Source organism: Neoarius graeffei, chromosome 14 (genome assembly GCF_027579695.1).
Source record: "Neoarius graeffei isolate fNeoGra1 chromosome 14, fNeoGra1.pri, whole genome shotgun sequence".
Lineage (NCBI taxonomy): Eukaryota > Metazoa > Chordata > Actinopteri > Siluriformes > Ariidae > Neoarius > Neoarius graeffei.
Window position 1 is genome coordinate 29,676,421 of NC_083582.1, and position 25,013 is coordinate 29,701,433.

The window sequence follows — 25,013 nt, forward strand, 5'->3', positions numbered from 1 at the left end:
TAAAATACTTCTTGTGTCTGGACATTTAGGTTCCTTGATGAAGTGCAGTCACACTCTGGTGAGAACAAAATGAGTGTACAGAACTTGGCCACTGTGTTTGGACCAAACATTCTTCGTCCTAAAATGGAAGACCCAGTAGCTATCATGGAAGGTATGTTTTGGTCAACAATTTATTAAGTAAATTCATCACCTATCTAATTGTGTCTCAAGGATACATTTGATCTGATAACATACTGTGCATTGCACTAAAGTCTTTTCATTTTAGAACACAGTTTGTTTTTACTTTGACATTGTGGATGTAAAAACTCCTTAGTTATTTTCTCTTTTCATTTGGCAGGAACCTCCCTGGTCCAGCATCTCATGACTGCACTCATCAGCAAGCATGATCAGTTGTATCCCAATCAGGAGTTTGAAGCACCTGAAGTCTCCATGGATGTGAGATCTCAGTGCCAGCACCACCAGCAGTCCAACCTTGTTGGCTGGATCTCTGAGGAAGATCTCCAAAGCCTGACACCTCCTGGGAAGAACCTCAACACTAGTGACAACCCTAGCAGCAGCAGCGCCTCATCCCTGGATGGTATCCCAGCAGGCCCATCTCCTAAATCAGTCTCTCAAGGAAAAGCTGAGACAGCCATCAGTCCAAGCAAGCAAGCCAAAACTTTACCTTCCTGGAAATATACTTTCAAAGGTTCTTCACCACGACCACAACCTGCAAAAAATGCCAATCCATCAGCAGATGTGACCAATGTCTCCAGTGGAAACTGGCTTATGAATGGACTCTCGTCATTGAGAGGGCACCGTCGTACTTCTACAGGTGAACGTGCAAAGGATTCTGGGTCATCACAAAGATTATCAACCTATGATAATGTCACAATGTCAATGTCAAGCCCTGGGAGTGTTCCCAGTGTAGACAGCACTCAATGGTCCAACTTATCTTGCGAGATCTCAGTGTCAGGGAGTGACAACTTAGAGGGAGACACTAGGACAGAATCAGATGAAAATTCTGTAGATCCAGAACAGACTGTGGATGAAGTAAACTACATGGAGCAAGAGGATGCTAGTGGCAATATGGTGTCAACCTGCAGCAGTGACACCAATATACACAGCATAGTGCCAGTCATCACAATCATGGCCGAGGACACAGATGAAAGCTCCTCACCACTAGTCAGCATGGTAGCAGCACTTAAAGAGGAACTGAAGAGTCAGAAACTGGTTTATGAAACCAGAATCAACAAGTAAGTCTTGCATGTTCAAAAAGCAATCCATTACTAACTAAGCAATCCATTACTAGCTAAGAGTAAAAAAACTTATTTATTGTTTCTAAAAAGGACCTATTGTGTCAAAGTTTCCTTGATTCTTTTGTCTTTGCACTCTGCAGGCTGGAAGAGTCAAGTGCTCTACTCCATGCCCAGATGGAAAGATTAGAGCATGACATGGAACAAGAAAGAACGAAACAAAGAATGCTGGAAATCAAACTGAGGAACTCTGAAAGGGCTCGGGAGGATGCCGAAAACCGTAATCGGCTCCTGGAAAAAGAAATGGAGGACTTCTTTTCTACACTCGGAGATCTGGCCCTTGGAACTAGAACAAGTGACATCTAGTTTCTGTGTGTTTAGGACATGATAGGAATCATCCACAAACAAGTCTGTGGTAACTGTGGGCAGTACTGCCTCTGCATTTCCTCAGGTCTCTCGAGAAGTGCGTGGACAGAAATCCCATGTTTATTCCATGACTATTTCTCTAACCTCATGTTCCTTGATTGTCTTGACCAGGACCTAAAGGATGATAGAATATGTCAGGATGGACACAAGACCTTACTCCCCAAGGTCTACAACATATCACTGTGGATGTTAAGGTAGCCAGTTCCTACCAGTAATGTTAGGCTATTTAGCCAGTTGTTTACACTTACAGCTCTTTTGTCTGGCTCTTAATCCCAGTAAAGAAAAAGATTTTCAACTAATGAAAAATTTAAAGACCATTCATAACCAAAGTCTATAAATTGCTGGTATTATGTGGTTTGGGAACAAAGTGTGACCACTGCCCTGGAAGAAAAAAGTAAGAAATATAACGACTGTGCCTTTGTAGAGGTTTGGTGTTGGAAAACTATCAACTGGTTTGCTTGACTCAAACAGTTACCAGTTTTGGAATTCCATCCATCCATCCATTATTTGTAGCCGCTTATCCTGTACAGGGTCGCAGGCAAGCTGGAGCCTATCCCAGCTGACTATTGGTGAGAGGCGGGGTACACCCTGGACAAGTCACCAGGTCATCACAGGGCTAACACATAGACACAGACAACCATTCACACTCAGAGCCACCAATTAGCCTAACCTGCATGCCTTTGGACTGTGGGGGAAACCGGAGCACCTGGAGGAAACCCACACAGACATGGGAAGAGCATGCAAACTCCACACAGAAAGGCCCTCATTGGCCACTGGGCTCGAACACGGACCTTCTTGATGTGAGGTGACAGTGCTAACCACTACACCACCATGCTGCCCAGTTTTGGAATTAATATTTGAAAAAAAATTCATGTGGTGTATTATATGAAAATGAAAGGACTTGTGAGATTGAAAGTCAATGTTATGAAAAGACACAATTACAAAACACAACATACATGGGAAATGGTTATTCTTAGATTTTATGAGATTTAAGAAAGTGTTTAGAGGTTAATATAATGTTATAAGAATGTGTTCATGGTGTTGAGTTTATTCTATAGTGTACAAAATCATTACAAGGATGTGCTGTGTACATTTCATTTTGGAGGTGTCCAAATCAGGCACTGAAGTAATGATATTTTAGTAATAACACCTATGAAAATTGTTACATCTCTTTTTGTTATACTTGATAAAGGAGCAGTCATTGTTTATAAATCTGTATTCCAACTGGAAATACAGTATGACACATGGCTCTATTTGCAATGGACATTTTTTTTTTTTTTTAATTTCCACCCAGTATTCCTAATACACTTCTCATATCTGTTGATTTAATTCACCAAATCACAGACGGTTCCGCTGGGTGTGGTAGCTTCTCATGCTAAAATTTATTTATGGATATAGTTCAAAAGTTTTTTTTCCCCCCCTTTTAATAAATGTCAAGCATAGTATGATGTCATACACAGTCCATCTCAACATGCTATTCATATTTTTGAATCACTGATCAGTTAAATGTGGTGCTATGTATCTGTACACAAATATGTGCAATTAAATAGAAAACTGGAAAATAGATTAATTTTTAGGTGTTTTTTTCCCCACAAATCACAATTTATGTCTACAGGCCAATAAAATGTGACGAAGTGTGTATGTAGCCAGATATCACAGAGAAACCTGCAGTGAAGATACAGGGGATGAAATTTTAAGGTTCTGCTCAGCCAAATCCAGAATACTAACAGAGTTTTTCAGGAGCTACAAAATCAGACAAAAAGAAGCATAATTCCAACAGAAGTATTTATTTGCAGTACATCTTAACATTGGATTGGTGAGATCCCAGTGCATGTATTCTAGTAGTGCACTTCGAAGAAGGAGCACAAAGAGTAAGGATTTTGCATTGCCAGTATTGCTAGCAAAGATTACAGACCAGTTTACACAAGTAGTCTTTAAGGGATTTTTTTTTTTGTCTTTCAGCCTTATTAGAATGATCCATTGCCCATGTAAATCATACACCTCCGTCGCAATTCAGATCATCAGTTTTTGTGACACAAATTAACTTGAATCACAAAGAACTTACTTAAAAATAAAAGATCCAAATTCATGAATTTAGCATTTCATTTGAGCTGAATTAAACTGAACTGAATTTACAGTACCTAACATTTCTATACCTTTGGGAACATACAGCTAACATACTGTAGCTAGATACACTTACAAGTAAGCACACAGAGCAGAGGGTATTGCACATGAACTGTTAAAAGTAAAGGAAAAAAGAGAGAACAAAAATTTACATTACAGTCCTTTTACTTCTACGTGAAATATACATACTGTACAAAACTAGACTTTTTTTTTCCTATCGACAAACTTTCAAATAAATAAATAATGGAATTTGTATTAACACAACCTGGACACCTAATGGGCAGCTAAATATCCAAGAAGCAGTAGAAATTTGGAGTGAGGTAGTTGATCAATGTGTACTTTAATTAGAATTATAATGTCATTGTAATGTGACAGAACTGTAATTGCACCATCACATCCAAAGAAATAAAAGAAACGCAAATTCATCGAAAGATGAAATTTGATTAAAAAATAAAATAAAATCATCCGATGCTTCCTTCCGAAAGAAGGCCAAAGAAATATAAGAGCACTTCGAACAAAATACAACAAAGAATGAAACGCTAACTGCAAAAGTCTAGAAACCTGTGCTGCAACATGATTAAAAAGAGTCATAAATTTTGTTGGCCATCCATTCAGCATTATCCTATTCAACTTCCTGCCAATCGCCACATACATAAACCCCTCAATAACATGACGTTTTACATTCTATAACACAGTCTCAAAGACCATCACCACCATATCAACATTAGCTTTTCTTCGAACACTTAGCCTTAAAGAATGTATAACTATCTTTCACGAATATTTACAATTGGACAACTTTGATACATTTTGCAAAAACAAAAACTATCCTACTGAAATCAAAGGCTGTCACGTTGATCATGGTACACGACACGCCATCACTCCTCAAATCGGTCACACACACATTAAAAAAAAAAAAAGACAGACACCACAAATCATTAACTGTGATCTGCTCTGGAATTTCCAAGAACTTTTTATGAGTTATTTGCAAATGAATGACAGGCACTTTCATAAGAAACATGAAAATAAGTCCAAAAGGAAACTGCTGTTGCATACAGGTTTAGGATTTAGCACTGACTTGCTTTGTTTGGTTGCATTGCATCAACAGGCAGGCATACAAGTCTAGTCACAGATCTGCCGATTATTGAAAGGGCATTAGTTATTCAAGGTTACTGATTTGTGCTGAATTTTATGAAAACAAAACCATTCAGTTTTACAAAAATGGAGGGAAAAAACCAACCCTAATAGTACTAAGGTAACACTTTTCATTAGGTTTCCTGTAACTTACATTACTTACACAGCTTTATTCAATATAAACCATAAACCTCAGCATGTTAACAATTATTAAATGTTTATAACTTACTGAACATTGGTGTTCAGGTAGAAATATTACAACTTTCTGTTCAGCCTGAGTTCTGAATTTCCCAGCTAACAACCACATAACTCACGGTCTCACTGTAGGCTTCATTTTACTCAGTTACTTTGTTAAGGTTACTTATGGATTATTAATGCTGGCGTTCATGGTTTGTTCATAGTATTGGTCATGTATTAAATAACGTCACTTAATGGAGGCTTAATGTGAAGCGTTACCAACAAAATATCTGAATGAGACAGCCTTACAGTACAATCTTACAGAATATGTCACTTTTTTTATCATTTCAAATCATAACTCACATAATGCAAGTCTTATAATGCACCACAAAAGTGTGTCTAAATGACACATTACAGTAGGCACAGAATACCCAGAATGCACTGTGCCATTTAGAGCCATGACCTATACTGTAAATAGGTTTTCACAAATGTTCTGTGCCAAATATCCACAACAAACTGTTCACCTTACAAGAGCCTTGCAACATTCCAGGGCCAAACTGTACAAAGCACTAAAGATAAAAAATAATAAATAAACTAACCTTTAATTTACCCTTTACTGTCATTTAGATTTTAACATCAAATCCTGTACAGTATGGATCATATACAGAGACATGTGTATTGAGTCTATAAAGTCCTGTAGCAAAATCAACCAAAAAAAGGGGATAAAATAAGTTTGTTAAAATGCCTATTATAAATAATTTTGTAAAATAGTCAAAGAACTGAATATATGCATTATGACCTGATCTCAGCATTAAGTAATGCGAGAAAGACTCTAAAGTAATATTTGCTTGTTAAACAATTATTTTGGAAATTCATTCAAGATGCATTATATTTAACTCTGAAACAGTAACAGAATGGAAGAGCCGAGTCTTTAACACAACGTGCCATTCTGCTCAACTGTGATAAACTTGGCGCACAGCAATCTTGAACCCCAAAGCATCTTCAAATATAAATTTAACATACAACTGTTACAAATGAATAACATGGCATTGAGGAGATGCAGCGGTAGTTTCAGTCTGACACTAAATCTAGTTCCCACCCCCCAAAAAAAGCAACCGAAGTAACGCTGGTTTGGTGTAAAAGCTTCTTAAGGTGCCTCTTAAAAACTCTCAGCTTACTCCGACTTTTTCCCCTGACCAAAAAGATGAAGACGAGTCAGTCTGAAAACGGATGGAGGAACGTCACGGAGGTGAGAAGGACGGGGTGATGGTCAACTGCAGCAGCCAACTGGCCCGGAAGAGGAAGAGGAGAACAATGTCTCCAAGCTGCTTTCTGTCTCTGAGGACAGAGCAAGGACAGTGGACACAGAGGATGAGATGTGCTGGGAGGATGTGGAGTTGTGCTGGGAGCTGCTGGTCACTGCTGCACCTGTGCTATGAATAAAAAAAGAAAAATCAAACTATCAGACTGGAAACTGTATCCAAGACCAGCAGTGTGTTTTCTATCATGTTAGCCACACCATCAACCAGACTGCAATGTTTTATGAAGGTCACCAAACACAACACATACTGTACAACATGCCATGAAAAGGTTAAAATTAGCAGCCATACAGTTGTATTCAAATAAATGGCAGTGTGTTTAAAATAATAATAATAATAATAATAATAATAATAAATAAAAATAAGTTTTTTTTTTTTTAAATGTAATGGACACATTACACATTCAATTGCAAATCAAAGCATTTACAAATGATCAAGTCTGCGTTATTCTTTTACACGAAGCAAAGGAAAGGAATAATCTGTTCAAAAAAAAATAGCAGTGTCAAACATTTTTCTCTTCAAACTCAAACTGAACTAATATTTAGTTGCATAACCATTGTAGTAGTAATAGTAATAAAACAACATATTTGTAATGCACTTTACGTTTGGAGCAAATCTCAAAGTGCTACAAAGTAGAAACATCATTAAAAAGGCAGACAGAAACAACATAAAACAACAAACATCGCAACACTGCTACTACTGCCAGTCGCTGCGTGCACATACATCCTCCCATAGAGAGATAATCTCTATAACCCCCCACCACCACTTCTTATTCTATTTATTATTTTAAATCCTGTGTTTTGAAATGTTTTGTGGAAATGTGTGTAAATATGGGTGCTACCATTGCAAAATAATTGCCCTATTGGGACAAATAAAGTACTACTACTACTACTACATAAAACAACAAAAATAAAGCACAATTAAGAGTCCTATGTTCTGCTAAAAAGGAATGTTTTAAGTCCTTTTTTTAAAACTCTCAGTAGTCTGCGGTGCCCTCAGATGGTCAAGGAGGGCGGGGGGCAGCAGAACAGAAGGCTTGATTACCCATGGTGCCGAGCTTAATCCTGGGGTGGCGGAGGCGATTTGAGTGGGTAGAGCAGAGGGATCGCATTGAGGTGAGTGAGGCGAGTAATTCTTTCAAGTAGATGGGGCATTTCCATAAATGCACTAGTGGGTAAGAAGGGATACCTCGTATTCAATCCTGGCAGGGACAGGGAGCCAGTGAAGTTGTTTTTGGTAACTGCTGCACATCGGCGTTTCATCAAATCAACCAACTTCTGGCACCTATAAACACGTATTTCAGCCCAGGATGAACAAACTACATTCTGCAGTTTCTGTGACTTTTTGGGTTTTGCTTCAGAAACTGCATTTTTAATGTCACCCCACAAGTTTTCAATGGGGTTGAGGTCAGGGGATTGAGCTGCCACTCCGTTACCTCAATCCTTTTTGTCTGGAACCAAGATGTTGCTTACTTACTCATGTGTTTGGGGTATTTGTCTTGTTGAAACACCTGTTTCGGGGGCAATTCCTCTTTGGCATACTCCAACATAAGCTCTTCAAGTATTTTTATGCATCCAAACTGGTCCATGATCCCTAGTACACGATAAATAGACCCAACACCGTAGGATGAAAAACATCCCCATATCATGATTTTTGCACCACCAGGCTTCACTGTCTTCACAGCGTACTGTGGCCCGAATTCAGTACCTGGGGGTTGTCCGACATACTGTCGATGACCACTAGACCCAAAAAGAACCGTTTTACTCTCATCAGTCCACAGAGTGCTACGCCATTTCTCTTCGGGTCAAACAATGTGTTCTTTGGCAAATTTTAACTGATTCTGCACATGCCGGGGTTTTTTTTTTTCAACAATGGTGCTTTACAGCAGCTTCTTATTGATAGCTTAGCGTCAATCAAACGTCTTCTGACTGTAACAGTACTTGCAGGTCATTCTGATCATCTTTAATCTTTCTGGATGTGATGATTGGCTAAATCTTTGCCATTCTGACTATTCTTCAATCCATTTTAACAGTAGTTGCTCATTTTCTTCCATGTGTTTCAGATTTTTGTTGCCATTTTAAAGCATTGAGATCATTTTAGCTGAGCATCCTCCAATCAACTGTTTAATTAAATTATGCTGTTCCTCCAAGCAAATGTTTGAAACAGCCCGTTTTACTTAGCAGTTCAGAAGGAAATACAATGTGTGAAATATTTGCTTCCCTTCTTCCTTAATAAAGAACGACACCTGTTTTTCACAGAACGAATGAATTCTCCAATTAAACACCACACTACTATTATTTTGAACATGCCCCTTTCAATGAATGAGTCAATTACTCAGAACCAGCAGTGTGCATGTCATGACAGTTGGGTCCGTTTTTCTATTACACCACTACATCTACAAGTTAATTATTTACCCTGTAGAAATATCACTTTTACTAATAACAGTGGTTCATCAGGTTAGTGATGATGTACTGTTATTTTTTTAAACACAACTGTACATAACGTTTCACCTAATTTGGAGTAGTAGGATTGTTACTGTACATGAGACCAAGTTGACACTAATATTCCAAAAGGTGCAGAAAAAAAGTAAGAAAACACAGAGGCAAATGTCTGGTGTGAATTCTATTTCAGTGGGAAAGTCCTTGCTGCAGAATTAAAAGTTAAGCGGATAAAGCTGGACCTGATCCAACTGATGCTTTGACACTTGGAACAACACATTTTTTTCAGCCTGAAAAACACCATGTTGACTTTTGGTATGACCCTGCCCAAGTAAAAGGTGCTGGATCAGGTCCAACTCCACCAACTGGACTTTTGATTTAACTTAAGCTACTATTTTAAGTGACCAAAGACACCATGATTCCGTCTTCTTATTTTCTACTGGTTCACAGGCCTGAGGCTAATTAATTCACAGGTATTAAAGGAATCCAAGAAAATGTATCATCATTCCAGATGAGCGAAAGCTCATGCATGTGATTAGACTACATAAAAGATGAAGGACCTATTGTTACATTTTCATTTCATAGTTACAAAGATGAGTTATTTTTAACACTTTTACATTGTACTGTTAGAGAGAATGATCCTTTCGATCCTTTAAATGACTAAAATAGGAATAATAATTAAAGAGCATTAGAATTGAGCCAAGCACAAATTTCCATTTTAATATAACTCAAAAGGAGTCATTTTGACACAAACAGAAGATAAAGGGTTAAACTAACCCACTGAAGCCGGTTGTCCGCGGATTACACCATTTTTTGAGCGTTCCTCCCAGTCCAGCACCTCTTTATATATCAGCTCTGATGAGGGAACAGAAGGTTTCAGAGGAAACCGAGTTTGGACAACAAAACACTCACTGGATTATTATAGCGTTCATGAAGCTTGATCACAAAAGTAATATGTGGATAATAGGGTTATGACTGTGAAACTGTTTTCAAAATTTCTACTTTCCTGATGTTGCATTTGGTGAACTTTTACTCATATATTACTTTTTTGAAGTTATTTTTATTGGGTCATGCAAAAACCTCCCGCACCCAACATAACCTCACTTTTGATAAATACATGTATATTAAATAAATAAATCATCTCATCTCATTATCTCTAGCTGCTTTATACTGTTCTACAGGGTCGCAGGCAAGCTGGAGCCTATCCCAGCTGACTACGGGCGAAAGGCGGGGTACACCCTGGACAAGTCGCCAGGTCATCACAGGGCTGACACAGACAACCATTCACACTCACATTCACACCTACGGTCAATTTAGAGTCACCAGTTAACCTAACCTGCATGTCTTTGGACTGTGGGGGAAACCGGAGCACCCGGAGGAAACCCACGCGGACACGGGGAGAACATGCAAACTCCGCACAGAAAGGCCCTCGCCGGCCATGGGGCTCGAACCCGGACTGTCTTGCTGTGAGGCGACAGCGCTAACCACTACACCACCGTGCCGCCCTAAATAAATCATGATTATAAAATAAATTCATTGAAAGATGTGCAAAGTACTTTTATATAACAATAAATTGCTTAACAATTGTTGTAATAATAATTATTGTTAAGCAATTTATTGTTATATAAAAGTACTTTACACATCTTTCAATGAATTTATTTTATAATCATGATTTATTTATTTAATATACATGTATTTATCAAAAGTGAGGTGATGTTGGGTGCAGGAGGTTTTTGCATGACCCAATAAAAATAACTTAAAAAAAGTTCATCAAATGCAACATCAGGAAAGTAGAAATTTTGAAAACACTTTCACAGTCATAACCCTAGTGGATAATTATATAATAATAATAATAATTAGTAGTTATCAGTTTGTAGACAAATACTACAATAATTACAAAGTGAGAGTTTGGTTTGTTTTCAAGCAGTGAAGACGCACAACATCTCTCATCAACACTTAAGTAGGTAATCAGAGTCAACACCTTTCCACTCCTCCACAGTGTGTTCCCTCTCATCCAGCTGCTTGTCTGTGATCAACGGTGGAGGCTAGAATAAAGAACCACAATTTAATATCAAAGAAAAATTATTATAACTATTGCATGACAGAGACTCTAGTCCATGTGATGTTTATCAGCCAGCTTGTCAGAAAACCAATATTTAACGCAATCATGGATAGCACACCGTCACCACTATCACAAACCAAAGTTTTGTACAGGCTACCCCAACCCAAAAGCTAGCTGGACTCCTCGTACACGCATATTTAAAATCAGTAGGACTCTGTCAGTCACTGGACGAAAATATCTCTTCCAGGTCGCCCTGCTTGGCGGTCCAGCAAAAAGGCTTCATTAGCTTGACGTGAATTAACGGTGCTACATTAAAACAAGTTGTTTTCATGTATCCAACATACAGTACTGTGCAAAAAGTCTGAGGCACCCTATTTTTTTCATACAAACTGTTATAGATTTCTAATTTATGACTTCTACATTATCGAGTCAGTACAAAAACATTTTAGGAGTTCCAAACATTCGTTTGCCAGCACAAAATTGAATGTTACAAGAGAAGAAAAAAAAAGTTTATATCTGAGCAGCATATTCTATAACAGACCACTTTTCAGATTAAAAATGAAAACTTAATAAGGGCTACTGGGTTTTGCTGCAAAATTAAGAAGCAAGTGTGACAGTCAAAGTGTCCAGAAGAACTGTGGCTGGTTCTGCAAGGTGCTCAGTAAAATCTACAGCTCATTTCCTTATAAGACTGCACTCATTGTACCCAAGACTATGATTTTTTTTTTTTAAAGCAAAGGGTCATCTCACACCAAACACTGACTTTATTTCATTTATTATGGCTTACTGCTGTTTATAGTATTTTTTAATGTTGAAAACATTTCATTATTTCTAAGCCATTTTGGTCTACAGCATTTCTTTACATGTGCCTAAGACTTTTGCACAGTACTGTATGATGATTGTGTATTTTCAAAACCATGAATAAAATCACTCAACCCAGTGCAGGACTGAAGCTGGACCACTGGTGTAGAGAGGTAGTGATGTTTACTGCTGCACTATTCTACTATTATTTTCCCACTAGTGCTAACATCCTTATGAGACCTTATAATGTAACTGAATCACATTAAAACTATGTGAAATTTTGAAAGAGCAATGAAATCACATTTTGATGAGAAACTACTTTTTATGTAACATTCTCTTAAATCTGACCAACCACATATTCCCTTTTTTCAGTGTTTATAGACTCCTCATGCAAGCGCGTTTCAGCACTGGGACTGACTCAGTCGGTCAGTGACAATACCTCTTTTCGGCTGGCCCACCAGGCGGTCAGCGAAAACCAACCAACACCAAAGAAAAAAAAATTTAATAAATGCCTACCGCTTCAACTTCGCTTGGATCATACCACACATTGATGTAGGGGTGCTGCAGGGCCTCGTCCACAGAGATCCGCTTGGATGCATCTATAACCAGCATTTTGGACAGAAGATCTCGAGCCTGGCTTGCTGCAGGTGGGGGGGGGGATAAAGAGTGCAAGTTTTTTTTTTTTGGATGTTCTTTGGGCAGTCTTTCTACAGATTACTTGCTTGGCTTGAAAGAAGATATTAGAAAACAATGAGACCAGCCTCACTCTGGCCACTGTCCAGTCCAGAAGGAAGGATGTAAAGTGGGCCACCTTGCACAATAAATGCTGCAAGCTATATACAGAAGCTACATCCACCCTAGGAATACAGTACCTACCTATTTGTCAGAAAGAATCCAAAATGACGAGGAATTGACCAAGAAGAAGCGGTTTTTGTTGAACTGCTCATTAAGGCTTAATTAGTCCATAACTTCATTAATAATTGCAATTAAGCAAATCTGGGTAGAAGTCAGATGCACCCTAGGTACCCCTACCTTCATGCCAGAAAGAATCAAAATTGGTGAAGAATTGAGGGAGAAGCAGCAATTTGTGTGGAAAACGCTCTATAGATGAAAGTGGAGCAAAGAAAAAAACCTGAACTTTTGAAAGTCAAACTAAGATATTGGGGGGGGCAACATCCCCCGAAAATATTTTAATAACATAACACGCAAAACCCTGCATTCTAGTGCATTTTAGTACTTATTTTCAGTAAAACAAGTTATAACTTTTAAGCCTTTTTCTTTCATGTGCATTAATGATTAACATGTCAAAAATATCAAATTTAATTCCCCTAGTTAATGAGTAATTTTCAGGAGTGCATTTAGAAAACGCGGTGATTTTCCTGGCTACACAGTTCATTACTTTGAAAAAAATCAGACAGTTGAAGGTAAACTCAGCAAAATCCCAAAACAGTGCTGTTAAAAAGTAAAGGTCTGTTAGAGTTTCTAAAGCTTTCAGCTTTCAATGTTGGGGACATTGAGCCTCGTTTATCAATCTTTTAATAGAGTTGTGCGTTTGCAGAAGCGAAAGTGAACTAAACATTTCCAATTCATATTTATGCGAGTTGAAGCCAATTGTTTACAATAGTTCATATTGTCTGTAAATTTAAACACACCAAATTTCTCATATAAAATCAGGGGCATAGGGTGTGTGTGTCACACACTGACTGGCAGCCTGAGTACATTATGTAACAAAAAATAAGTTACCATTGCTAGTTTTAGGCAGCTTAGAAACCGGCTCTTCCATTATTGCTGTTTCTTCCACGTTTTCTTGATGTTGTGTTCTAGAAACGGCACTAAAACTTAGCTTCGAAACCACAAAATGCAACTTTGATGGAAAAAAATATAATAAATTGCTTACCTCTCTTCACGCCGAACGAAGGAGGAAAGTTTTGCTTGTTTTGACATGGTGAATTATTAACACAAGAGAAAATACTCATAATTCGCAACTAAAAAGACTGCAGCTACACTGGCAGCTTGAAAATGCTTTCTAGTGCGATTGTGTTGCACTTGCTCAGAATGGTGTCAGTCCTGCGCGCCTTAGCACGTGCACCTGAAGGCGCGCCTTGGGCGCGTGCGCCTAACGAGCTCCGGCACGCGCGCCGTTAACAAAAAACACCTGTCTTTAATCAATGAACTATGTTTGGGCTATTTAAGGACTGCGCCCATGCAAGGACAATGCGAAGTATTATGCCGCGTCTAGGAACACAAAAAATCCAAAAAATAAATTTCTCCATTTGGAAAACTGGAGAGTTTCAAGAGTTTTGTCAAATATCCGGATTTCCGGAAGACTTTCATCCCTGACGCTCATTAGGGTTTAATTACTCTAAATCTTCGTTATTAATTGCAATTATGCAAATTCGGGTAGAAGCCATATGCACCCCAGGCATACCCAACTTCCTGCTAAAAAGAATAAAAATCCGTGAAGAACTGAACGAGCAGAAGTGATTTTTGTGAAATGTGGACAGCGTTGGACAGACAACACGATGACATAAGCTCATCGGTCTGTCGGCTGGATGAGCTACTAATTCTAAAACAAAAAGCCAACCATCTTGTAATTCACTAAACTGCATAAAGTGAGGTTGGTCAAACTCGGATGCGTGAACTAATTAACTAAAGAACCTAAAGAATAAATCCAAGTATTTAGAAAAGAACATGCTGCTCAGTTTGACCACTGACCTGGAATAAGGCAGTTCTTAATCCAGCTCTTTTTAACAGATGCATCCTGGGAACAGTTATAAACTCTTACCTTTGAGCTTGTTGTGGTCAGAGTCAGCAGGGAAGAGAACATCTGGGAAAAGCTTCTCAAAACTGTATCCTGCGTATCGGGGTCTGTTCTCCACATAGTTCCTTACAGACTGGTTCAGCTTCATCATGAACTCCTGAGATGGTGTGCCCAGCTGCTCGATCACCTTATTCCACTGATCGATATCTACAGTTCACTTGGTTAAGGAAAAAAAGGTGCACAAAAGCACTGTTCGGGTGGGATTAGTCCTGGAATGGGTAACGCAATGCCTTATTGCTGCTAATCCATCCTTGAGAAGCTTCTTGCCCAAACTTGTCTACTGTTTTTTTTAACTAACCCAAGGTGGCTGATATTTTTAGTACTGTTCATATAGACAATCATCTGATTTTACAAGCATTGGAAAACCATTTGGACCGCTGCTACAGGGAGTCAAGAGTTGTCTTTGTTTGCCTGTCTAGAGAACTTTTAAATCTTTTCCTTTTAATCTCTGACAATCTCTGACAAGCAGAAAATAAGGAATGCATTGAAAGAATCGTTAAAAATGTTACTTGCTTTTGATTTCAGCTCTAAATGGCCTACGAGATGGAAAAAGAACATCAGAAGAATGCAGTCCTGCAGGCTTACTTCCTTTATATACCATAATATTATGCAATAATGATTCAGTAATGCTTCCACTAATGTAAATCTTCACTGATGATGAAATACTTCATAATAATACTTAGATACGTTTTTAATATAACAATACATTTTATTCTTTTATTTATGAATTGGTTCTCTTTACAATGTCTGGCTAACCATGCTTTCGAGATTTGCCAAAAGATTCACTCGTCACTGTGTTTTCATAAATTCAGGTGGAGAAGCAGTGAACAGTGGGTGGAATGCAGGAGGGAGAGAAAAAAAAAGTGTTACCTTGAAATTTAATCTGGTCCTACTTACAGTGTGGCAAATAAATCAAACATTTACCTGCCAATATGTTTACTCTTGGAAAGTTGAGGTGGAATGAGCAGGACACGATTAAATATCCTCACCCAGAAGAGGATGGGTTCCTTTTGTGTCTCAAAGTTTCTTCATGTTATTTCAGGGAGTTTTTCCTTGCCACTCTAAAGCTGCTTTGTAACAACGTCTACTGCTAAAATCTCTATTCTGTGATCATACACTGGGGGGGGAACCATCATTCATTTCAGTCTGTAGTTTCCACTTACTAGTAATAACAGACTGAGATTAAACAAAAAGACACACAAATACCAACACACAAATGGTACAACAATGAAGTTCAGGTAAGGATACGATCAGTGCCTGGAAACAGCACACTGCCTCTGACCATTTCGGCCATGATGCAGCCAACAGACCAGACATCAACTGAAAAAATGAAATGACAACCAAATTAAGAACACACAAAAAAGAAAGGCATATTGCAAACAAAATCCAACACTTAATGCAGACACATAAACAGGGTGCACACAAAGTGATGTGGACGTGATGTTAGAAAAAAAAAAAATAGACAACAAGCCACCATGCAAGTTTGTCAATCAAATCACCCTCAAAGAAAAACAAAAAAAAAACCACAAAAATAAAAAAATAAAAAAAATAAAACCAGTAAGGCCAGCTGAAACTGAAGTATGATGGCAGATAATGTTTTGCGTTCTGTCTGGACACAGACATGCTGATATTCCATGAAAACATTCAATTTGGGGGAATTTTGAGGATGATATCTGAACAATATTATTTAACAATTATTCGCCAAAGCCGAAATGAAGATCGGTGAATAATAACAGAGACGAAGTCAAGGTTATTCTTTAAATAATATTGGCTGGCGTTGAGTGGTATATCAGATATATTCCATTCAGCTAGCATGATACTGAAAGAGTCAAAGACGCGTTCAATATCATGCTAGCTGAATGGAATATATGATATACCATGAAAAAAAGCCAGCCAATATAATTATTATTATTATTATTATTATTATTATTATTATACATACACATTCGATGGAACAAGGCCATCCTTAAAAAAAAATCCGTTTCCTGTCCACCGGGTGAGCAAAAAAATTTTCAGTAGGGAGGGAGGGATTTTTTTTTTTATGGATGGATGGATAAGAAATTGCAATGTTGTGTTTGCTTTTTCTTTCAGTACTTTATTACAAAAGCAGACATATTTAATAAAATGACAGTTTAATCAACTGAAACTTGTACAAAAACTTTAAGTTAGCATTTTAAATGCTGACTGCAACATTTGCAAAACTTTTACAAAGGTACTTAAAATGTCCGACACACGGACTTTTTGCAGTTCTAAATTGACCGTTAGGCCTAGTTCAGATGAAATTACACTATTAAAATGATCACTGAATGATTTGTTTTTCTGAATCTTTACTATTTTGTTGTTCGCTAGAATACCATTTTGCGATTTCACACTTAAGCAAATGTTCGAAAACTCCGGATCTCCTTCCTTCATGGTGGCTGCCATTTTTTTGTGCCGCATGGCGCATGCGCAGAGCTGATTCGATTCTATATTCTGCGCGGAATGCAGGGCTTTCCACAAGCGCCGGCTGCCAGCCATACAGCTGACTACACAATTAAGTCCAGCCGGCTACTTTAATGACTTATTTTTGTAGCCCACAGGCTCTAAATATTAATTTTCGATTTTAATAAAATTAAATGTTTATCTAATGGACTGACAATAATGTCAAACTGAACCGCACTCATTTAAGTTGTGATTCGCGCTGTTTGTACCGATAATAACCACAAATTCCCCACCGACTTCGTTGATCAAGGGAGAGTAACTCATCCGCGGCCCCGACATGCGGTGTGTGTGTGTGTGTGTGTGTGTGTGTGTGTGTGTGTGTGTGCGCGCGCGCGCGCGCACTCGGCGGAGGCAGTAGTGTGTCGGAGGCGACATCGGAGGGAACAGAAGCAGAGATGACGCTTATTTTATCTCCGGTAAACCAGTCTTCTCTCGTTCAATTACGTGCTGGCATCAAAAGACACCGTTGGTTGTAAATGAAACCAAACTGAGTCGTTGGAGTGTATTTTCACACACAAATGGAGAAATGTTCACTGAGTGTTTAATTGTGTAGCCACCACTGCAGACCGTTGTCGTTGTTAATTCATAGCATGCTTAGCTGCGTGAATGTGTCATGCACCGAAAATAAGAGATTTACAAGCCAAGAACGCCTCATGATGCAATACGCAAGAAAAGAAAGAAGATTTACTGCCATTTTACTTTGTATTTGAGTAAAGCGAATAAATAAATGGTCTGTGGAAAATACATTTAATCCTGGGAACTGCGTGCACAGGAGTTTATTTTGTGTTTACTCCCCCCCCGACTGGCTACTTATTTGTCATGGCTGGCTAGTATGAGCCTTAGTGGAAAGCCCTGGGAATGCGTAAATGGCAAGTTCGATTTTAGATTTACGAACCCGAAAAAAATGTTGAAAAAACGGCGTTAAAAAAAAAAAAAAAATTTACTGCACAAACGGCACTCACCCGGCCGGTGGACCGGAAACAGAACATTTTTTAATAATGGCCCAATGTAATTGTTTGTTTACAAATTCTCCATATTTGTTTACAAATTGTCACAGTCGCTCACTAGCGTGGAAGTTTTACATGCAATACGTACCTTATGGCATTTTCAATTCAAAGCAACAGTTTACTGTGGGCACCGCCAGCGAACAAAAAAAAATGCTTCCGTGCATGCACAGCAGAAACTTCTCTTACTGAATATTTGCATCAGCTCCGATATGTGGCATCATGTCTTGACAGCCATGCAATATCAAACAATGATATTCAACGCTCATTCTCCATTGGGTAGAGTGACGTAATACACATAGGATAAGTGACATCCTAACAATATCGCATGCTATCAAACCAAATGAATGAAACCCACTAGAAGGGAATAGAATACATGTTTTTATTCCATCAAAAGTGTTTTGTATGTATAATAAATCACCGATATTCACTGAGCCTGAGGGGGATAATTGTTTTAGTATAAAATACACAGGTGATTATTTAAAAAAACAAAACAAACCTCATATTAAAAAAAATGTTCAATCTTCAAAAGCGGCAGGCAAATATAATAAAGGCGCAGCACAAACTTGTCTCACTTATCTATGCTGACTCACATAAAATAATTTGTTTTGAAATCAATACAATAAATCACAATTCCACCTTACCTTTGAGTAGTTTTAGACCAAATTTCGTAGCATCTTTAGTGCTTTTAGAAACCGCAGTTTCTTTCATAATTTACAATTCTTCCTCACTTTACGGTGACAAAGCGATTGTCAGCCATTTTGCCGAGTCACTCGAGGAGATTATCGAGAAATAGTCCGAAATTCTCGACCAATCAGTGTGTGTGATTTCCTATAAATTACCTCCATATTTATACTAAATAATAATGTGTATAATCTGTATAAAATATTTAATATAATCAACAAATCATTATTCGATGTTTGTTCAGTTAGTAAGTTAGGTTAGCATTTTGTCCATGTTTACGATGCTAATGTTTTCAACATCACAGAGACGAACATACTTAATGATGTTTTGTTATGGGGTGCTGTGATTAAGGCTGAACGATTTTAAGAAAAAATTGAATTGCGATTTTTCTGGCAGATATTGCGATTTCGATTTCAACCACGATTTTTTTTCTTTAAATCAAGTTTCAGTGCAAATTAATTAATACAATGAATTCCATAAAGCTAATGCAAGAATGAAAACTGAGGTCAACAGATTTCAAATGTAGGCCTGTTTATTAACATTGAGTGCCTGAGGAACAAGTTATAATAACTTAAAATAATAAAAAGAGAGCCATTTTTCTTAAGTAAACTTTTGCTTCTTTTACTTTTCCCATCTACAACATATCAGACATAAAAAAAGGTTGATCAATGGCTCAGCAGCATCAAAATATTGCACTTTTGTAAAAGAATGTACATAAGCATTATAAATTATAACTAGAGCCAACAATTCCCCTGTGGGAAATAAGAGTGATGCAGTGGCTGTAGCAGTCGCTATTGCAGGGCCCCTCCCTCCTGTGTGTGTGAGAGAGCGCGAGCCGCCCCTCCTCCACCCGCGCGCTCAGACACAGAGACAGAGAAAGCGCACCTTTTCCTCACAGTGCTCCCTCCAAACAACGGGGATTTACACAAAAACGGAAGGAGATATTCACAAAATTCTTTCACACTGAGTGCCACAAGGCTTTCCTGAACGTAATTTTTTTGTCTGTAGTGTAAAAAATGAGGACAATTTATTGACGAAACAAAACATGGGTCAGTTCAGGAGCACTGAGAAAAACCGCGGCTTTGACGATCCCAAAATCGTGTTGTCTGAGATCGCGATTTTTGGTCGAAAACGATAGATCGTTCAGCCCTAGCTGTGATGCATCCGGACACCAAGCAGAGCTGCTCCTACCACCCTGAAGTTGATGATTTCGCATGAACAGCACATTCCATAGTGTTTTACTCCATGTATATCACAGCAATTTGCCAATCTTTACAATTATTTCTTTATTAAAGAATTATTAAACATTGTACTTTTTATCCATTTATAGTTACATTTAATGTTGTGGAATGTCCAAGAAACATCCAAGTTAGTTCCTGTTATTACTTGTGTTATAACAGCTATAAACAGCAAAGCCGTCTGTCCTGAAGACTTTCCCATGATGGAAACCTTAAAGTTATAGCTTTACCTCTGCTTAAGGCACTGACACTGGTGATTCCTTCCATAAGTGCTAATCAAATATCCTGAGAAAAAAACTTCACTATCCATTGACGTGGAGAACAACTCCCTGTGTACGTCGTTACTATAGATTACCATGTAACATTATAAAACAGATTACACAACAGTTCTAGCTCAGTTCACACGAATATGATTTGGTCAAGGGCCGTTCCAAGAGTGCTGATGTTTAGTATAACAGCACTGGGATAGTTCACTGTGTTCATCACCCGTGTATCTGTGTTCAGTAGGCAAGTGTGCAATTTGAAATGATTACTACTGTAGCGTGAGCATCATCATCAGTGAGCATCATCATTCCTGAAAAGTATCAGCACATGATACTTTTCAGGAATATAACTTTTGAGCTCATCAGATGAAGATGAAAAGGAAGAAAGAACGGCAATTTTACCAGAAACACTTTTAATGGGAATGGACAAATCAGTGTGCGCCAACTAGCAGACATGCTATAAAGTGAGTACGGCTTCTTCAGGTTCTGCTCATGGAGCAAAAGCAAAAACAAAGAGAGCATTTGGTCATATTGTGTGAGAAATCTCACTCTATATTAAGTTGTTGTTTATAGAACTATTCCATAAAAGCAAAATCGCACTTGAGGTTGTGCTGCTGTACTGAATATTAGCATGGCAACCTAACACAATCGTGCTGATATTCAGTACAACACCACGACCTCGAGTGTGAGATTGCTGAAATAATCAACACCATTTGACCCATCAGAAACGAGAACTCAATAGCCTTGTGGCATCTGAATCTATATGAATGATCTTTTCTTTAATAGAACGGTGATTACATACTGCTCACAATCATCAAGTATAGAAGAACTGCACTGGAGGATAATCAAAACCCAATGCTAGAGCCATAACAAGGATACAATCCCTCCCTGGGAAAAGGATTTTGTGGCGAACCATTTCTGCCATTATGCAGCCCACAGCCCATATATCCACTTAAACATATGTAGCATAGGAAGAAGAACAGAACATAGTGTATGAGCAAAAGCATGTTCTACAAGTGTACTGTCCATATTTTGTGATATCGTGAATCGAGGCAGCTTTTGTCCAAATGTTGTGCCAAATCAGACTCTCGGTCCAGTTTTTTGGGTGGGGTGATGGGGGTTGGATCTTTAGAACAACAACAACAACAACACATAGGTATCACATCCCACTGTGTTATTACATCCCCACTTAAAAGCTATTTATAGATGGAAAAATGTCACGTTCTTGAGGCAGGCGGTTCTAATAAGCAGCAGCCATGCAAAGATGATTCAGCTGACTGAAACACACTTGGCTTAAACCATGGAACCTGTTGTCTCAAAATTTCAGAATGCACCAGCAGCTTATGCTTGAATGTTGCTGGCTGTCAGGATTAATTATGCACATTTTTTGTATAAAATATAGATCCTTCTGAAGTTTTAAAATGTTAAGTGTTCGAGACAGGTGAATCCAATCAGCAGAGGGTATGCATCAATGATTTGACTGTTTCTGCCACACACAATTTTCCCATAATGCATTATCCAACCTTTCATGATGTTCAGTACTCTGTTAAGTTAGTGCACAAGGTGCTTGTGGTGCTAGAGAGGAAATTACTGGACATGCTGCAAGGTTAAATTGAGTCACTGGGGTTGGCACTCACCATTGGCCTGGTAGCCCATGCCTAGTATGACCTCTGGTGCACGGTAGTAGCGTGTCACCACATAGGGTGTCATGAGGAGCCCAGTGGCAGCTGTGCGGGCCAAGCCAAAATCCAAGATCTTCAACGTGCAGTCTGACTTCACCACAATGTTGCTTGGCTTCAGGTCCTGCAGGAAGAGGGAAGGAAGCAGACGTGTTTCAGTTAAGCAGGACATTTTAAACTGTCTGAAGAGGACTCGGGCCAGTTTCCATTGAGACGTACTACAAGGACTGGGTGCTGATGCTGAAACTGTGCCATTTCCTACAATACAGAACTAAAAATACAGACATTCCTGAACTGGAAAATGATTTTCTTTGACACAAGAAAAGTTCTAGCATTTAAAGTCTGGTTCACAAGTGAACATGGAGAAAATTACTTGAAATATTTCATTTCACTTTCACAGAAAGACACAAAACCTACCTCAACATTTATAACCAAATCTACCGATTCAGGGTTCCTACTCTTTTCTAAAAATCATTTTCCAGGACTTTTCCCGGACATTTTCAGTGATCTAGCTGGTATGACCGACAGGGAACACGACATACGTTAATGTTTCTCTCCGTGGAAGTCTCATTTAAAAGACGCGCAGTTTATGATTATAATGCATCTACTGTATGAATTCACACAAAAATTATGACAAAAGGATAAGAGACTGCAAACACTAATTTATTAGTATAACCAATTTACAATGATTTTTAAGTCAACTCTTACCTCAGTTTTTTTTTTTTTTAATTTTCTCCCTTACTTTTCCTGTCCCTTCCTCTAAAAATAAAAATCAGGCCAAGTATAAAATAAAAAAGCCAGCACTAAGGTATCTGGCACCTGCCTTAGTCAAAATAAATAATAAAATCAGGAAGATCAAACATAAATTGGCCAAAATAGAACTTCACAAAATCCAAATGTCTGTGGCCACAAAAGTTCAACTCAAAATATAGGCTATTAATAAATTTTAAAAAAGATAAAATAATAATAATTTTTAAAAAATTAAATAATAATAATAATAATAATAATTAAAAAAAGGGTCAGTCAGACTCAATTGAGTTTAGTCTAGTCTCCTGACACTCTCCTGCAGGTTTTCCAGAAATTTTGCCAGAGCTGCCAGTTCTTCCCTTTTCTCTGCAATATTTCTGCGAAAAGCATTTGATTTTGAGAGAAATGTAAAGTCCTGGGTTTTTTTTCCCTGCCCTGACTGCCATTTCATCAGCCTCTTTCTCCACTGTCTGAATGCTTTGAATTTTTTTTTTTGCCATTTTGCTTTGATGCTTCCTATCTCGTCATGGAGTTCCTTTCTTTTGTCGTCTTTAGCCATTTGGTCTTTTTTTCTTTTTCTCATTCTCCAGGTGGGCGGCACGGTGGTGTAGTGGTTAGCGCTGTCGCCTCACAGCAAGAAGGTCCTGGGTTCGAGCCCCGGGGCCGGCGAGGGCCTTTCTGTGTGGAGTTTGCATGTTCTCCCCGTGTCCGCGTGGGTTTCCTCCGGGTGCTCCGGTTTCCCCCACAGTCCAAAGACATGCAGGTTAGGTTAACTGGTGACTCTAAATTGACCGTAGGTGTGAATGTGAGTGTGAATGGTTGTCTGTGTCTATGTGTCAGCCCTGTGATGACCTGGCGACTTGTCCAGGGTGTACCCCGCCTTTCGCCCGTAGTCAGCTGGGATAGGCTCCAGCTTGCCTGCGACCCTGTAGAAGGATAAAGCGGCTAGAGATAATGAGATGAGATTCTCCAGGTACTGTACATACCTCATTCTTGCTCCTTTGCAGTGTTGTATGAGCTTCTTTGACAGGGCTTCATCTACAGCATGCCCAGCCATTGCATCCTGGACCAAGCGTAAGACAACAAGTGTCCTCTCCTTCAGGTTTTCTACGAGCACATCTTTGTTGACAGAGTAGCAGGTTGTCCATAAGACAGTATGAGAAAACATTTCACTAGGGTCCATAGTCCTGCATACGCTGCTCTGCCACTGACAAATCTTTCAAGAAATTCATCAAGTCTGAAGCTGTAAACAAAATCTTGGAACTCTTCTTTATGGTTTGCATTGACATGCAATGAGAATGCTTTATACTGAGCAAGAACTTTGTTGCATGCCGAGGCAGAGAATCCTGCATTGAGAAAAACCTGTAAGAGTTTCTCAAACATTGCAATTGCACTTTCAGCTTCTGTTGCCATGATCACAGGGTCAAGGGAGCTCAAGTGCCACACTGCTGGGTATATAAGGGGGCTTTTCTCCATGATTTTCCTGCAGGTCATAGCAAGGAAGCAGACACAATCTTTCTTGAAAACCTGTATATCCACTGGCCTTCTCCAAAGCTTACTTTGTGGCAAATCCCACACCCAGCTGCTTGAGTGACACATGGGTTGCTTTGTCTTGTGGGTGTAGTTTCAGCAGCTGGACAGGTGTCTTTACCTTCTCCAGTTCTTCCCTTTTGATAAAATGTGACCGCAAGCTTCTCAGGGTGGACTGAGCTCCTTTGCTAAAAAAGGCACCATAAAAGCATCTGTCTGGAATGTCTCCAAGAAAGGCTTCAGCTGTCTTGAAACAAATGCAAAAAACTGGAGCTCAGCCAGAAAAAGAGGGTCATCAGTGGCCTCTCTTACTGTACAGTAGGATGCAGATGATGGCACTTTACTTCTTGGAAGTTTCTTGTGGCTTCTGATGTACTCCTGCACTGCTGGCTACACTTCTATTGCCTGCTCTACAACTGCTAAATCTTCCACCCATTGATGAACACAGAACTTCAGAGGAAATGTTGTTATTTTGGTTACCTCAGTGAAGTCATCTCACCTTGCTGGTGAGCCATGAAATAACTCCTAAAGAGCTCTCAGTACATCCCCCACCTTCCAACCAGTTTCTTGCTCTCCACTTTGAAAGCTTCCGTGAACAACATGCAAACCACAGCTTCCCAGATTGATTATTTTTGGTGCACCTGTGTCCACTTGGCTCTTGTCCTCTTGGAACATCCTCAGGAACTTCCAGTTGACCATAGGACCATCCACTGAGACCTGCAAGAGCTTTTTAGGATCAAGTGGTGACAGAGTTCTCTTGATTTTCTCCAAAAGCTTCTGTGCTTGAGTGTGAAGTCTGAATCAAAATAATGCACAGCTACTTTCCCTTTATATTCACTACAGTACCGCATAA

The 25,013-nt window shown here is 38.8% G+C and overlaps 2 protein-coding genes across 4 annotated transcripts in view; one reads left to right on the forward strand and one right to left on the reverse strand.

Annotated features, from left to right (window-relative positions):
• The window catches only part of si:dkey-191m6.4 (rho GTPase-activating protein 22), an 80,507-nt gene extending 77,339 nt beyond the window's left edge, over positions 1-3,168 (forward strand). The window contains exons 8-10 of the mRNA XM_060939498.1: positions 30-151; positions 338-1,235; positions 1,379-3,168. Coding sequence (XP_060795481.1) covers positions 30-151; positions 338-1,235; positions 1,379-1,601 — 1,243 coding nt within the window. The 3' untranslated portion in view covers positions 1,602-3,168. The remainder of the gene's footprint in view (positions 1-29; positions 152-337; positions 1,236-1,378) is intronic.
• A 264-nt stretch (positions 3,169-3,432) lies between these two features.
• The window catches only part of mapk8b (mitogen-activated protein kinase 8b), a 57,976-nt gene continuing 36,395 nt past the window's right edge, over positions 3,433-25,013 (reverse strand). For 2 of the 3 annotated variants that reach the window (XM_060939499.1, XM_060939501.1), the window contains 7 exons: positions 21,842-22,007; positions 15,783-15,854; positions 14,499-14,681; positions 12,230-12,354; positions 10,832-10,895; positions 9,628-9,705; positions 3,433-6,521 (listed from right to left, as the gene is read on the reverse strand). In XM_060939499.1, coding sequence (XP_060795482.1) covers positions 6,364-6,521; positions 9,628-9,705; positions 10,832-10,895; positions 12,230-12,354; positions 14,499-14,681; positions 15,783-15,854; positions 21,842-22,007 — 846 coding nt within the window. In that variant the 3' untranslated portion in view covers positions 3,433-6,363. Of the gene's footprint in view, positions 6,527-9,627; positions 9,706-10,831; positions 10,896-12,229; positions 12,355-14,498; positions 14,682-15,782; positions 15,855-21,841; positions 22,008-25,013 lie in introns of all 3 variants that reach the window. The other variant, XM_060939500.1, reaches the window with a different exon arrangement.